This window comes from Gloeophyllum trabeum (assembly GCF_000344685.1).
Source record: "Gloeophyllum trabeum ATCC 11539 unplaced genomic scaffold GLOTRscaffold_00001, whole genome shotgun sequence".
Classification (NCBI taxonomy): Eukaryota; Fungi; Basidiomycota; class Agaricomycetes; order Gloeophyllales; family Gloeophyllaceae; genus Gloeophyllum; species Gloeophyllum trabeum.
The window spans coordinates 1,158,341-1,171,671 of NW_006920410.1; the positions used below are offsets into that span (position 1 = coordinate 1,158,341).

Below are 13,331 nucleotides of genomic sequence, written 5' to 3' on the forward strand. Positions count from 1 at the left end.
TCTGGGGTCAGGGTGAATTGGGTATGTGTATTGTAATATCATTATGGTCTATGCTCATGATCACGTCCAGAATGTGCTGTTTCATTGTGGCAGGCGGGCTCTAATAGGTGTGACTGCGACAGGCAGTCTGGTATTTACAAGATTATATGTACTGTATATACACAGTGTCTGTAGATAGCATTGCAATATATGCTTCATTTTCTTATTCATATGCAAGGAGCAATAAAATCAAGCAGCTGTATGAAATGTGAAAGCCCGCTGGCCAGAAAACCCGCTTTCTCGTTGTCCAGCCCGGATGTCAGCTTGATAACCGACTCCGACCTTGACTCGACATACGAGTCAAGTAGAGGCCAAGTTGATCCTCGGTTTTTATATCGAGTCGATGTCACGCGTAGGGCCTGGTGGGGTCTGGCGTCTGACCTTGCCGAAACCCTTTTTTAGACTGGGCGTGTAATGAATGGTTCTCGTGATCGCTGGGGACGAGCATTCGTTCAGTCGGATGAGGTTTCGAGGAGATGGTTACTTGCCGGATTGATGAGATGCGTCATTGCTCGCGCCACCAAGGTCGGGCTCTCCCAGACCCGCCACCGTCGCTGGCTGTACCAATCTGTCCAACTCTACATGCTCATAAACCGCACTTTTGAGCTATTACTTGCCTGCCATGTCCGCCTCTCTCCAGTTCCTTCCGCCCGAGCTCTACTACGCCATCCTTAACCATGTACCCTCCGACAACCTGCAGCAGACCATCCTCTCCTTGTCCTGCGCACTACCCTCTTCACCTGTCCCCGTCCACCTCTTGTTCCATTCCATCCGACTCAGGTACCCCGACCAGGTCGTCCGACTCACCAGACGCCTCAAGAAAGGGCCGGAGGACGCTCTGCTCGTCAAGCAGTTCTCGCTCGAGACATGGACGGTGGACGCAGATGTCCTCATCAATCTCGTCAGGACCCTCCCGAACTTGACTTCCCTGAGTCTCTTTGTCGGCCCGAACTTTGCGCCCGAACACATGGAAGACCTCTTTCACAGTCCCTGGGCGAAGCTGCGTTTCATTGGCCTCCGGTTCAGACCATAGTAAGCTTGTCTTGCCATTGCATAGATATCTTTACTGACAGTATATTCAGTGTGCAGAAAGCAACCTACTACCAGTTCATGAAGGTGAGCATATATGCTGAAACATTCGCATTCATCCCTCATATCGGGCCAGGGCGCCTATTTCGACAGCATGCTGGACCACCTCAGCAAATGGGACCCCGACTCCCTCCCCGTGCTCTCCGTCATCCAAGACCCGCTCGACCCCGCCCTCTCCAAGATGCAGCACTTTGCCCAGCCGCTCGTCTTCTTCCGGCTGGACCCCTTCACCTCCCTCGTGCGCGCGCCCGTCCTGCGCGCGCTCACGCACTTCCGCCTGCGCGTCCCCGCGCGCCAGGTCGCGCAGTACGTCTACGCCGCGCCGGGCGCGCTCGCGCGCGTCGAGCACGTCGACCTCTCCACGTGCAACGTCAGCGAGCGCGAGGTCGAGCTCGTCCTCGGGCGCTTCAGCCGGCTGCGGCATCTGGTGCTGGACAACTGCAGTATCCTCCGGGGCGAGTTTAACGAGGTTGCGTGGCGGGAGCTCGGGAAGGACTGTGCGCTCGCGGGGGTGAGGCGGGCGAGGGACCGCGAGAAGAAGCTGAAGGCGTGGCTGGAGGTGAATCACTCGAGGGTGGTGGAGGATTTGGGCGGCGACGCGCCTGTGCAGGTCGCGCGCAACCCTGGGCATGCGCGGGCGCCGAAGAGGGGGAGGAAGGGTCTGGCGACTGCCACCATCTCCTTACGCGAGCGCGACGAAGCGTCTGCCGCGGGGCCGTCGACCATCCTCCCGGCGGAGGCAAAGGTCAAGGTGCCCAAGATCCGCATCCTGCCCCGCCCGCCGACGTTGCTCTCGCTCGCGACGACCGTGCGGCACGACGACAAGCACGACGTTATCCGCGCCGAGTATGAGCGCGGGTGGGCAGAGGGCGTCGCGCAGCTGGCGGCGACGACCGCGCGCCTGCGCACGTCGTTCGCGAATCGCGTGCGCATGATGAAGTTTGCGGAGGACGCGGACGGGGTGCTGCGCGAGGAGGGGATGGCAGGGCTCGAGGATGTCGAGGTGGAGGATTTCGAGATGTCGGTGCAGGGGGAGGGGGTGAAGTGCCCTGTGCTGTGTCTTGCGGGGCCGGGCAGGGGCGGCGGGCATGTGCCGGGGTGTGGGCACCAGGCTGGGTGGGATGTGTGGAGGGACGAGCTGTAAATCACGTTTGTATCATAACTTTATCTATTGTGGTGTATCGTACAGCGGTCTATTATTTGGGAGGTGCTCGACGTCGTTCGGACGGTCGGACAAGTTGCCTGAGCACCTTCCATATCCGTCGAACATACGGGCAATTATCGAATTCCCACACTTACTAGATCCATGCAATGAGGTAATGGCGCTCCCGCAACCTTGACCACTTGAGCTCTCCTTTCCCTCGTTTCTTCAATTGATTGTGCCTTGTATTCGACGACTTATGACAGAATGTCCACAGATACGCAAGACACAAACCGCAGGACGTCGCTATCTGGCTCTGTCTCCAACTTGATGCGCGCTCTGAGCCTCACTCGGTCCTCGCGCGCGGATGCGCAACTGAACGCGACGCCGGCGCAGGATACGACGAGTGAAGCGCAGCCTACCTCCTTTGACCGATTCCTGGAGCTGCTGAACGTGAAGCGCCCCGCCCTCGCGCCCTTCCCGCCGGCGAACTGGTTCACCGGTGGGGACAGCAATACCACTGCAACTCCCACTACGCCGGCCGGCGATGAAGAGGTCGCCGCTGCAGTAGCCGAGGAAGTCGATGAGGTGCCCCCGCCGCTCACGCCCGCGCCCGAGGCTGAAGCGCCTGACAGGCAGACGTCGAACGCGGACGTTCCCGAGCCGACGTTCCTCGCGCGCAAGATCCGCGACCTCATCACCTCCATGATGCCCGCGCCCCCGTCGGGCGACGCGCACACTCCCGGTGACGCGGACCCGCCGCCGCCCGCGCCCGTCAGGGATACGCTGCTCGTGAAGATGCTCTCGTCGGCGACCATCATGAACGGGACGTTCTCGAAGGGGCGCCAGTCGGTGTTCGCGATCCTGGACAGATTAAAGTCGCCGTGGGCGCATAATCATCCGAGAGCAGATGGAAGTGGTGGCGCACAGGAGGGTCATGAGGAGCGGCTAGAGGAGGACGATAACTCGAGCGTGATGCTCTACGGGCCGCTCTCGCCCGACTCGGACTCGGTCGTCGAGCTCGCGCAGTCGGAGGTGATCTCGCTCGGGGAGGACGAGGAGCCCGGGACGCCGACCGTGGTGGGGTATAATGATAATCCAGAGCAACCTGCTGCTGGTGAGCCCAGTCAGAACAGTGGCACCCGGAAGGGATGGCCCAATCTACAGTGGCCGTGGTATGGGATGAAGGGGAAGGCGAGGGCTGAGGCGAGTGAGAAGAGAGTGCATGTGGGTGAGAAGATATGGGTGCCTTCGAGGACAAAGATATCGTTGCAGGTGATGTGGTGGGGGTACCGTATGTAAGTCGCAGACCACACCCCGATTCACGAGCGGACTTACTTAGCATGTATTGTCCTTGTATAGCTACCTGCCACCCCCAGTACTTGCGGTTCTCAGTAACCAGGAACTGACCGCTGCGAAGCGCGCAGCGATGTTCACGACTGCGCTCAAATGGTTGTGCGACCACATACCCGTGTCGTTGTTACCGCTGCAGCTGCGACCAGCAGCTATTCTAGTGCGCCGTCTGATCCCGTATGTTGGCTACATCGGGGGATTCGTTGCGTGGAGCTGGTCTGCGGTCAAATCTTACGACAAAGGTACGGAAGTTGTGTTTCCTCTGCGGTATAGGAACTGACCGGGTATATGCATAGGCAATGGTGTGGTGTTGACTGCGACGTGGCTGCTTTCTGTTGCTGTTATACCCTCCACCTGGGAGCCCAATAATCCGCCTACGTCCCCCGAGGCGCCTGGCTTGACGGTACCGCTGCCATCCCAGCCGCAGACTCCGCAGGTGGGCACGAGCAATCGAGCCTGAGGTTAGACGACCTCAATCTTGATTCGCGACCATCAGACAGGAATTGTGTATTCTAGGACTGTGCTGTTGGAGGTGGAATGTAATTCTTCACATTCACAATGTTTCAAAAGCTTTGTTCGTATTTCTTTTGTACTCTTAGTTCACTCTAGAGGCCCTTGTATTTCATGTATTCAGGACAATCTGTATCTAATCATTAGTTTTTGTCTCCCGCACCTCATACATCGCACAGCAACATCCCCTCCCCTCTCACGTCTGCTCGAAGAACGTCTTCAACCACTCCGCCTCCTTAACCATTTCCTCCATCGTCCGCGGCTTCCTTTCCTCATCGGCGTCCATCTTGATCGGCGCGCTGTCCACCGACAGCTTCCCGCCCGTAGCGGACTGCAGATCTCGCGGCAGCGATCCCTCGGATCGTTCGAGCGCGGGGTACACCTCATCGTTGTTCTCCTGGAAGCGGTCGCCTTGGAGCTTCCTGGGCAGGAGGTGGAAGTGCACGTGCGGGACGCTCTGCCCAGCTGCTTTACCATCCTGCACATTATAATGTGTTCAGTGATGGGCAGTATCAATACAGAGAGGTGTGCGACGCGAACCTGGCATGCGATCGTCAGCGCATCAGCGCCGTACGCGCGCTCGATGACCGAGCCGACTTTCTGGACGGAGGTTATCAGGGATGAGAGCTCGGACGCGTCCAGATCTGCGAGGCGCTGTACGGGTCTGGTGGGTATGACCAGGACATCTGCAGCGCGCCGACCCGTCAGCTTCAGAGGTGCAGCCAGTATGCGGGATACTCACGTCCGGGTACGATTGGTTTCAGGTTGACTATGGCATAGGAGAGAGCGGTCCTGTAGAAGGCTTGCCGAGTGACCTCGATGGTCGAGAAGAAGAGCGGACCCATCATCAAGCCGGCCGCAACGCGAAGTACGATCACTTCATATTCGATGGTCAGAGTCGGACGTCATTCGAGAGGGGGGCGTACAGATGAATTACAGAGCCAATAAAAGTACAACAAACACTGCAGAAAGCACACAGGATAGCACGTACACAAGTAGATACCAATGTAGAAGGGGCACAATCATAACGATTACCTAGACCAGAACCTCTCACTCCCCAAACCCCGGACCTAATCCAAGCACTCCTTCCAGTCCGCGTCTAAGATCTTGATCCCTCGCCGTCCGAAGCGCCTCTTCCATTCCCGCATTACACCCTGAACTCCGGCTTCCTGAGCTCTGGAAGAGATTCCCTTCCGCAACCAGTGCACATCCCTAGCCCGAACCGCCACTAGTGAAGGAAGTCTTGGCAGAATACTCTCCAGGGTACTCAGGAACTGCGCACTCGGCCGGGGAACCGAGAGAATTTGAAGGGGATGGATGCTCCCATCTGGGAGAGCCAAGGCTGGGATGGGGTTTTCCAAGGACAGATGTTTGAGACGAGGGGACGTCTGCAGCAGGGTGGACGGAGAGGTACGCAGGATAGTCGGCCACGACTTGGGCGTGTACAAGTAGAGAGACCGAAGGTTGGTCCCGTGAACCTTGATGAATTCAGAGACCAGAGACGTAGGATATGAGATGTCGTGGTAAGGCGTGATTGTTAGGCTTGCCAGGGACGGCAATGGGGAGTGCAGGAGGGCGAAGAGAAGTGGAGAAGAATGTGTTGACAAGACCGTCAGAGTTGTCAGATGGGGAAGTGTTAGCGGATGGAAGGTCGCAGACGGCAGTGGTTCGCCTGCCTCCCACAAATCAGGGTCTGAGAGGTCGAAGCCAGGCCCGACGACTTCTAGTTCTCTGAGATCTTGACACGCTCGAAGGACACGGACGAGGGGATCTCGACAAGCAGCGAGCGCCGACCCCGGGGAGACCGTCCCCTTCAGGCCCCTCAGTACCCTCAAATGGGTGCTTGCATCGCTGCTAGCTAGGGAGTCCCACATGCGGCTGGTAGCTTGAACATTCGGACTGAAGTAGAGCTCCTTGAGACATGGCACTAGAGGGAACAGTTGGGTCAGAAGCGTGTCTATACGGCACTCCTCCCATCTTGAATTGCCATTCAACGTTGAGATGTCCAGGGTTTGTACCCAGCGGCCCGGCGTGGAATAGGGTATCCTTCTGAGAGAATCCCACTGTTGGTCGGATGCGTATAGGTGGTTTGTGAACCCTTCCAAGGCCTCTACGGAGCTGATTCTGATATGCGAATAGAACACTGGTAATGCAATGCTCTAGAAGACCGATGCGTCAGATATATTCCTGAAAGTTATACTAAGCTGCGTATAGGAAATTATTCCCAATAGCTACAACATGCAACGCAAGACATTTCATATGAGCTACTCACGTTAATAGTCTTGCATACGAGCAAGATATCCCTCCGGCGCGCCCGCCGTTCCTTCCACCTCGATAATGTCCAATTCGCCTCGTCATGCAGCAGTTCCTCGATGATACGCTCCCAAACTTCCACTGGTAGCTGCTTCGGCGGTGGTCGTCGGGGAAGAAGGGGTAACAGGACAAACCTGCCTGAACGTTCCTCGAACGGACGCGGTCGCAGGAGAACAGTCTCAGATTCAGCGTAGGTGACGCTCATCGCGGGCCAGGGGACGTCGCCTTCAATTGAAGGGGTGACTATAAGGTCGGTTTAAGCTTCAGACTGAGCGTCATGCGCGTCCCATTTAAAGGCACGCGTCGTCGGATAGGCTCGGATGCCATGGGAAGGGAATGGGATCACAGAATCAGCACTAGCATGCTCTTTGTGGGTGTGGCCATTCGGAAGGAACGGCATAATGTGGCTGCTCGGACATCCCAAGAATACACTCGGCATTGCATGCGCAGCTGCACGTACTGATTCTGCAATACTAGTATTCAACTCAACAGAGTATCCGGTCGATTGATGATGGGTCAATGCACTGTGTATACATATGGAAGAGTTATGAAGCGGGGAGGAGAGATGGAAAAGAACTGCAAGACGCTATAATATATCCCCCATCTCCTCCATGAACTTTGCATAGTCATCTTTCCCGGTGCCCTTACCTGTACTACCCGTTTCGTGTTTGTCACCGGACTTCACCTCCCCAAGTGTCCCCCTCAATGCAGTCATCAAATCAGGCCTCGCCGGACCGGCCTCTGCCTCACCTCCAGACACGGACGGGGCTGCGTTGATCTTCCCTGCAGTAGCCGTGCTAGTACCAGCGCCCACCTTCTTCCGCTTCAGCGCGGTAGGGACGAACGCCGTGCTTTCCTTCTTGAAATCGCGCAGCTCGGGCGCAGCAGTTATCGTAGCTGCGGCAGTCACCTCTTGACTAACGCCCGCGTTGGGTTTCGGCGGAAGCCCTGCCGCAGGTGGGGGTGGGGCAGAAGCCACGGTAGCACGATGCGCTTGGAAGGTCTGGTGGGGAATTGATGATAAGGGGTCTTGCATAGACCCTTTCGACTGCTGGCGAGGGAAGAATCCCGGGGGCGGAGGGGACATGGGTGGACCTGACGGGAAGGGGAACCCTGCAGGGGGTGGCGGCGGATACGACATTGGCGGGAACCCTGCGGGAGGCGGTGGTAGTGGGAACCCCGCAGGAGGTGGTGGCGGTGGTACCTGCCCTTGGAATCCTGGCGGAGGTATTGGTATACCTGGCGGTGGGGGAGGAGGCGCGAAAGGACCAGTATTGTGGGGTGGAAAGGGAGGGATCTGATTCGGCATAGGCGGAGGTCCAGGCGGCAGAGGGGGGTCTGAGGGAATACAAATTGAGACGAGACGAGACGATGATGACTAGGTGAAACGGAACTTACCTTGTCCAGGCTTGGGTGGGGGAGGTCCCTCAGGCATTGGAATATCGTCATCACTATCTACATTACTTTCATTACCCCCAGGAGGAGGGCCCTCGGGCATGACAATATCATCGTCGGACTCAGCTGGTAGGATGTTGAGCCGGTGAAATGGGCACGCAAGGGGCACTGCATGTACAGACCTTCTTCCTGGTCGCTCGCGACCTCATCCGGCCTTAATGCTAAAAACTCTTGATCAGTCGTGCTATTGGAGATCACACTACGAGTCTTACGTCGTTCCATGTAGGGCATCCCGGGAGGAGGCACACCGTACGGATTATAGACCGGGTCATAGTAGATACTCCGTTCGGGATGCCTAGGAATCCCATGCTTGTCGAAGACGTTCCGCGTCTGAGGCCCCTTGGGCTTCTCAGGTTCCTCTTCTCCCTCCTTCGCTTTGCGGCGCTTGAAGACCAAGTGTCGGTGCTCTGGGTGCTCCGCTACATACTCTTCCTTCTTCTTCTGGATGGTTTCCAGCTCGGTTTTTAATTGCTTTATCCGCTCCTTGTCTTCCTTCGTCTGGTCAGATTTCTCTTCTAGCTTCGCAAGCTCATCTTCCAGTTCTTTGATTGGAGTATCAGTATTAGCACCGATGGCAATCCACAATGAGAAAGTGCGTACCAGAAGTATCCTTCTTCACTAGGGCAAAGTCACGGTTCTTCTGTCTCTGCTCTTTGTTCTACTGCACGGTACGGAGATTAGAAATGGGAAACGCGAGGAGAGGCATTATACTTGCCTTCTTTAACTCTTTCTTGCGTTGCGCCTTGCCTGTATACCCACATTCAGACCCTGCTTATTTCATTCTCAGGAATCAAGAAACTCACGAAAGGCATCCGCTGGGTTGACACTCTTTCCTTTCGCCATTGCAGTGACTTGCAATTGAAGTCGGTACGAGACAGGTTCGGGGGCTCGGGGACAAGTACGAACCACTGCGTAGCCTTACGTAGATTATTAATAGCCACCTCAAGGCGAGAGATACGGCACAGAAAAAAGGTGTCTATATTTCGTTTCTTCTTTGTCTGTCACCAAGGGTAGTGTTGGATCAAGCTTCAAATATGCCTTGATATTTGCAGCTGCTCGTCGCCATGAACCGGAATACTTGAGGGCGAGGAGGGTCAAAGGACGTTGGTGAACGGCTCCTCCGCGACCGACGCACGTGGCTTACGAATGGGCGTTATTGAGTCATCGTTGCCTATCGCGGGTCTTCACCGACCCCCAGTGGTGGTAGCTTCCCAACACTCAAGGGAGGCTCCCCACTCGACTGTGCACGATATCACCGACAGCGACAACTCCGTAATCTACTCTATCATATTCAATGACGTCCCAGGCGGGCACGACGCCGTCCTCGACCCCGAGGAAACGCTCGTCAAACTCCAAGATGGCTGCTAATCAGTCTTTGAATCACCTTCTCAACTTTAGCTTGCCACCAAGGCAGTCGCACACGGTGCAGAGTATTCCCCGGAGGAGCAGGAGGACTGGGACCCAGCAGGGTGTGTGGAACAAAGAGAGTGAGTACTAGGTTTCCGGGCGAGTCTCTTGTTGCCATACTGATGATTCACTAACATTGCAGGGTACATAAATGCTCAGTATCGGTTCGTAATGAATCCCAGTGGTGATTATACTGTGCACTTTGCCGATCCGGACATGTAAGTTCTGCATCTACCACCGCTACCATCTTCCTGACGCTGGGTGTAGCTTCTTCCAATGGCAAGACATCCTGCAGATAATTGTTCCTCGAACATCCGCGGTCGCCTCTACATCTTCCAATAGCACGGCTATCAGTCATGACCAGGGCCTCCAGACGTGCCCCATATGCTTATCTCCTCCAATTGCGCCTCGTATGACGAAATGCGGACATGTAAGTCTTTACCAAAGATCTCAGTATACGTGTGCTAAGCCCTAGCGCTGTAAGGTATTTTGTTTCCCTTGTATTCTACATCTCATTAATACCTCGGACAACCTCAAATGGGTTCGCTGTCCCATTTGCTTCGACTCTATCAACGAGAAGCAGCTCAAGAGCGTAAAGTGGTACGACGGACCCTCGCAGACCGAAGATGATTCAGACCAACCTCTTGCTGAGTCATCTTCCTCGGGCTCGAACGCAGATCTCAGCGCCTTTCCCACTGGCCGCTCTGGTACTACGATGCGTATGCGGCTTATGCAACGTCCTCAAATCACTACACTTGCGTTGCCTCGGTCTTCGACATGGCTTTCTGAGCTTCTGCCTCCCCACCAGGCGCCATTCCACTTCCTCCCAGATGTCTACGAATTCTCGAAGTTCATGCTGGCCACCCCTGCGTATCTTATTCAAGATCTGACTAAGGACCTCGATGACCTGGCTACTGAACGGCGTTCTTTGGTTGGAATGCGAGACGAACTATCGATTACCTTCGTGGATGCTGCGTCAGAGAAGGTTCGGGTTCAAATTGCGAAAGCTGCTGCACTGGAGACTCCCATGCTACGAAATGCGATCGATAAGGCAACACGAGACCAGAGCGAGATCGAGGCTCGTGTTTCTCGCGTTGCTCAGCGCAAGAAGGAGGAACAGGTCTCTGCGCAGGATCATGCTGAAGTTCCTTTAGAATTCTTGGCTACACAATCTTCCGGCTACCCAGCAGCTCCTACGGCTCCTGCCGGCGTCAGGTCCCCGTCTAATAACCCGACTTCGAACCGGAATGGACGGCAGAAGCGGAATCTCAATCCTCCGCCTCCATCCACGCAGACATACTATTACTACCAGTCAGCCTCTGGTCTGCCGATCTTCCTTCATCCGTTGGACATCAAGATCCTGTTCGCCCACTTCCACAGCTATGCCTCTTTCCCTGATGCAATCAACGTCCGCGTCGAGGCCTTCTCCGAGGGGAGCGTCAACGACGACCTGCGGAAGCGGTGCAAGTACCTTGCGCATATGCCGGAGGGTGCGGATGTCGTATTTGTTGAGGCGGACCTGGAGGGCGTGGTAGGTGAGGAAGGACTGCGGAACTTCGAGGGTCATCTGAAGAGCCGCAGAGCACGGAGGAAGGAGAAGGAGCGGAAGGACGACAAGGCGAAGTTCAGAGCAGAGGAGCGGGAGAGGGAGAAGATCGCCAGCGCAATGGGGGTGAGAGGTGACGAGTGGGGCGGGTTCGCGCCCGCGGTCGTGCCATCCCTTATTGAGATGGACCGGGCACCCACGCCCATCGAGGAGGTGGCCATTCCTGAGCGCCGAGCGTCCCCTCCTCAGGTGTCTGGAGCCTGGGGTGCGCGCAGCTTCGCGAGTGCGGCGCACGCTGCCTCGAGTGGGCGTGCTGGTCCTGCTGGTACTCAGCGGGCGAACCGGAGGGACGAGATTCGAGTTGATGACGAGGAGTGGGATGCTGCTTGGCATGATCTCGAGTCGCGGAGCACTGGGAGGAAGAAGAAGAGTAAGCTGATTCTGCTGGGAGGAGGGGGAGGCGGAAGGAGACGGTAATTTATGGTGCGTCTTGGGTGTTACGGCGGTGTAGCATGGGATTTTAGAGGAGGCGCGGATATTCGTAGTAATACGTCTGTTTGTCCTACCTTGTACAGTATAACTTCCAACAGCAATTTGTGTAGCATTATATTCAAGCAACCATACATACATACAGCCATTGCATACACACTTTGGTAGCATGCTGGTCTCACAGATTGAAGTTGTTCGGTGCGGTCTATGCATTGCAGTTGTTTTTACATTACTATAGACAGGGTAAAAGAAAGGACTACTAAAATCCAATAGATAGGAGGCAAGAGGCATGGTGAGCATCGAAACTGAAAGAAATTCATGCCGTGGGCTACAGTGGAAATAAGGCGTCCATGGCCAGTCCGTGCATGGTAACCAGATGCGGGCAATTTGATATGATATGCGGCATGGAAAGGAATACGCAAAGCAGACGACGGGTGTTGAAGCAGCAAGACTTGAAAGCATTAAAAGTTGCCAGAAGGGTATACGCATGCACGCCAGCCATTATAGCACGTAGTTTCTTGCAGTCGTGAAACAGCATTTATACAAAGACCGAGAGCGAGTTAAGATTAGAGAGAGCGCAAGAGAACGTGACGGATATGTATGAGTAGAAGCAGTGTATCCACTGGATCAGATGATCTGCAGGTAATTTGAGGGTGCAACTGCACGAGGCGAGGATTTTATTAATATCAGGGGAAGTTCGGGGAGGTCATGGATACGCACTTCCAACTGTCCCGTCCGCCTTCCTAGCTTGCCACCACTTTCCTTGCTTGTCCAAAATGTCAAGAACTTCTCCTTTTGTAAAGGAGATTTCGTTAGGGTCGTCGGGTGAAGCGGTGTCTGTAACGAGTATGTTAGTAACAAGCTTGATGGAATAAAATTAAGCACGCACAAGCATAGAGCGCTTTAGCTTTGTACGAGTAATTCTCCGCTGTGGGGTCTACTGGGTTCCCGCTTCCGGATGGGCTGCTCATACCACCTCCCGCCCCAATGCCGGCATTGCCACCCATCAAAGGCGAAGTCGCCCCAGGCTGGTTATCGCCGTTGATCGACGCTCCGCCACCTCCAGGTGCGTTGCGCAGGCTCTCAGGCCCAGTGTTGCCCGTGATGCTCCTGGTGGCGCCGCCCTCCAAGCTGCCGGCGTTGATGCTGTTCTGACTCCTAATGCCCGGCCCGGGCGCGAAGCTGTTGTTCGCGCCCATCTTCGTATCGTAGCCAATACCGCCGCCGGAGGCGTAGCCTCCGGGCCCGTAGCCGTTTGCCCCGGCCATGTTGTGTACAGACTGGGCGCGCGTCCTGCGACGCCGGGAAGGGGGGGTGAGGCCGCCTGTGCCGAGGGAATTGAATATGTGCAGTGCGAGAGAGTCCTCCTCGGAGGTGAAGTAGAGGACCCAGAGGATGTCGACGATAGCGAGGATGAGCCAGCCGGCGGCCATGGCGTCGAGCGAGGATGAACCGGAGAAGATGCCCTGGTTGACGCCCATGACGGCGAAGACGATGGCGACTGCGCCGAACACGGATATTTGGAAGCGGTGCATGGCTATGGAGTCGCTCGCGAGGGTGTGGAGGACGCCGAGGATGAGGAAGAGCTGGAGGAAGATTGCAAACCATAGGACGCCCACGACGCCATGTCCGACTGCAACAGAGTCAGAGCAGGCCGACGTTTGGGGATAAAGTAACTCACAGAATGCATTTGCTATCGCTTGCGATATGAATGCTACAAACCAGCCCACCTGCAAGGACGGAGTGAGTCGAACGACATGACTGCGCTGAGAAAGCTAGGGGCGTACCACAGCAAGGATTGTCGTGAACAAGAAAAGGTAATGGGTCAGAATGGGAGTAAAGTCGTAGCCTTCGCTACCCCGGGGAGGCATGGCGGCTGGAAGGGAGAGGGAAGAGGCTCTGGTGGGGAAGCGGACGGTAACGGTGAAGGGTTTGCACGTAGCTGCGTTCGCACACTGAGGCAACCGCGAGCGCACGTGGCCGACGCGA

General features: G+C 55.9%; 7 protein-coding genes across 7 annotated transcripts; 3 read left to right on the forward strand and 4 right to left on the reverse strand.

Moving 5' to 3' along the window:
- Window positions 1–682: 682 nt before the first annotated feature.
- Window positions 683–2,257, forward strand: GLOTRDRAFT_19570 (uncharacterized protein; the record flags this gene model as incomplete). Its single annotated transcript, XM_007861936.1, has 3 exons — window positions 683–1,071; window positions 1,122–1,155; window positions 1,205–2,257. Coding segments are annotated over 3 exons (1,476 nt in total), but the record flags the coding sequence as incomplete, so codon positions are not given.
- An 805-nt stretch (window positions 2,258–3,062) lies between these two features.
- Window positions 3,063–4,082, forward strand: GLOTRDRAFT_67779 (uncharacterized protein; the record flags this gene model as incomplete). The annotated part of the gene is made up of 3 exons (XM_007862553.1): window positions 3,063–3,567; window positions 3,632–3,864; window positions 3,919–4,082. The coding sequence occupies exons 1-3, from the start codon at window positions 3,068–3,070 to the stop codon at window positions 4,080–4,082; spliced, it is 897 nt and encodes a 298-aa protein (XP_007860744.1). The 5' UTR covers window positions 3,063–3,067.
- Window positions 4,083–4,334: 252 nt separating this feature from the next.
- Window positions 4,335–4,965, reverse strand: GLOTRDRAFT_7624 (uncharacterized protein; the record flags this gene model as incomplete). Its single annotated transcript, XM_007861912.1, has 3 exons — window positions 4,335–4,610; window positions 4,673–4,818; window positions 4,875–4,965. Coding segments are annotated over 3 exons (513 nt in total), but the record flags the coding sequence as incomplete, so codon positions are not given.
- Window positions 4,966–5,214: 249 nt separating this feature from the next.
- Window positions 5,215–6,626, reverse strand: GLOTRDRAFT_17633 (uncharacterized protein; the record flags this gene model as incomplete). The annotated part of the gene is made up of 2 exons (XM_007861933.1): window positions 5,215–6,291; window positions 6,405–6,626. Coding segments are annotated over 2 exons (1,299 nt in total), but the record flags the coding sequence as incomplete, so codon positions are not given.
- A 405-nt stretch (window positions 6,627–7,031) lies between these two features.
- On the reverse strand, window positions 7,032–8,743 carry GLOTRDRAFT_102107 (uncharacterized protein; the record flags this gene model as incomplete). The annotated part of the gene is made up of 7 exons (XM_007862554.1): window positions 7,032–7,783; window positions 7,844–7,966; window positions 7,999–8,061; window positions 8,113–8,442; window positions 8,501–8,558; window positions 8,616–8,647; window positions 8,704–8,743. The coding sequence occupies 7 exons, from the start codon at window positions 8,741–8,743 to the stop codon at window positions 7,032–7,034; spliced, it is 1,398 nt and encodes a 465-aa protein (XP_007860745.1).
- A 419-nt stretch (window positions 8,744–9,162) lies between these two features.
- GLOTRDRAFT_135017 (uncharacterized protein) lies at window positions 9,163–12,762 on the forward strand. The gene is made up of 6 exons (XM_007862555.1): window positions 9,163–9,387; window positions 9,450–9,525; window positions 9,575–9,737; window positions 9,792–12,001; window positions 12,063–12,179; window positions 12,232–12,762. Exons 1-4 carry the CDS (start codon window positions 9,195–9,197, stop codon window positions 11,328–11,330), a joined length of 1,971 nt encoding a protein of 656 aa, XP_007860746.1. The 5' UTR covers window positions 9,163–9,194; the 3' UTR covers window positions 11,331–12,001; window positions 12,063–12,179; window positions 12,232–12,762.
- On the reverse strand, window positions 11,970–13,258 carry GLOTRDRAFT_135018 (uncharacterized protein; the record flags this gene model as incomplete). Its single annotated transcript, XM_007862556.1, has 5 exons — window positions 13,130–13,258; window positions 13,024–13,072; window positions 12,232–12,975; window positions 12,063–12,179; window positions 11,970–12,001 (listed from the first exon to the last, which is right to left on the reverse strand). Exons 1-5 carry the CDS (start codon window positions 13,211–13,213, stop codon window positions 11,970–11,972), a joined length of 1,026 nt encoding a protein of 341 aa, XP_007860747.1. The 5' UTR covers window positions 13,214–13,258.
- Window positions 13,259–13,331: the final 73 nt, after the last annotated feature.

Coding starts and splice junctions, on each gene's coding strand:
- GLOTRDRAFT_135017 (XM_007862555.1), top strand. CDS start 9,195: ATGACGTCCCAGGCGGGCACGACGCCGTCCTCGACCCCGAGGAAACGC. Junction 9,526..9,574: donor CACTTTGCCGATCCGGACAT/GTAAGTTCTGCA, acceptor CGCTGGGTGTAG/CTTCTTCCAATGGCAAGACA. Junction 9,738..9,791: donor GTATGACGAAATGCGGACAT/GTAAGTCTTTAC, acceptor TAGCGCTGTAAG/GTATTTTGTTTCCCTTGTAT.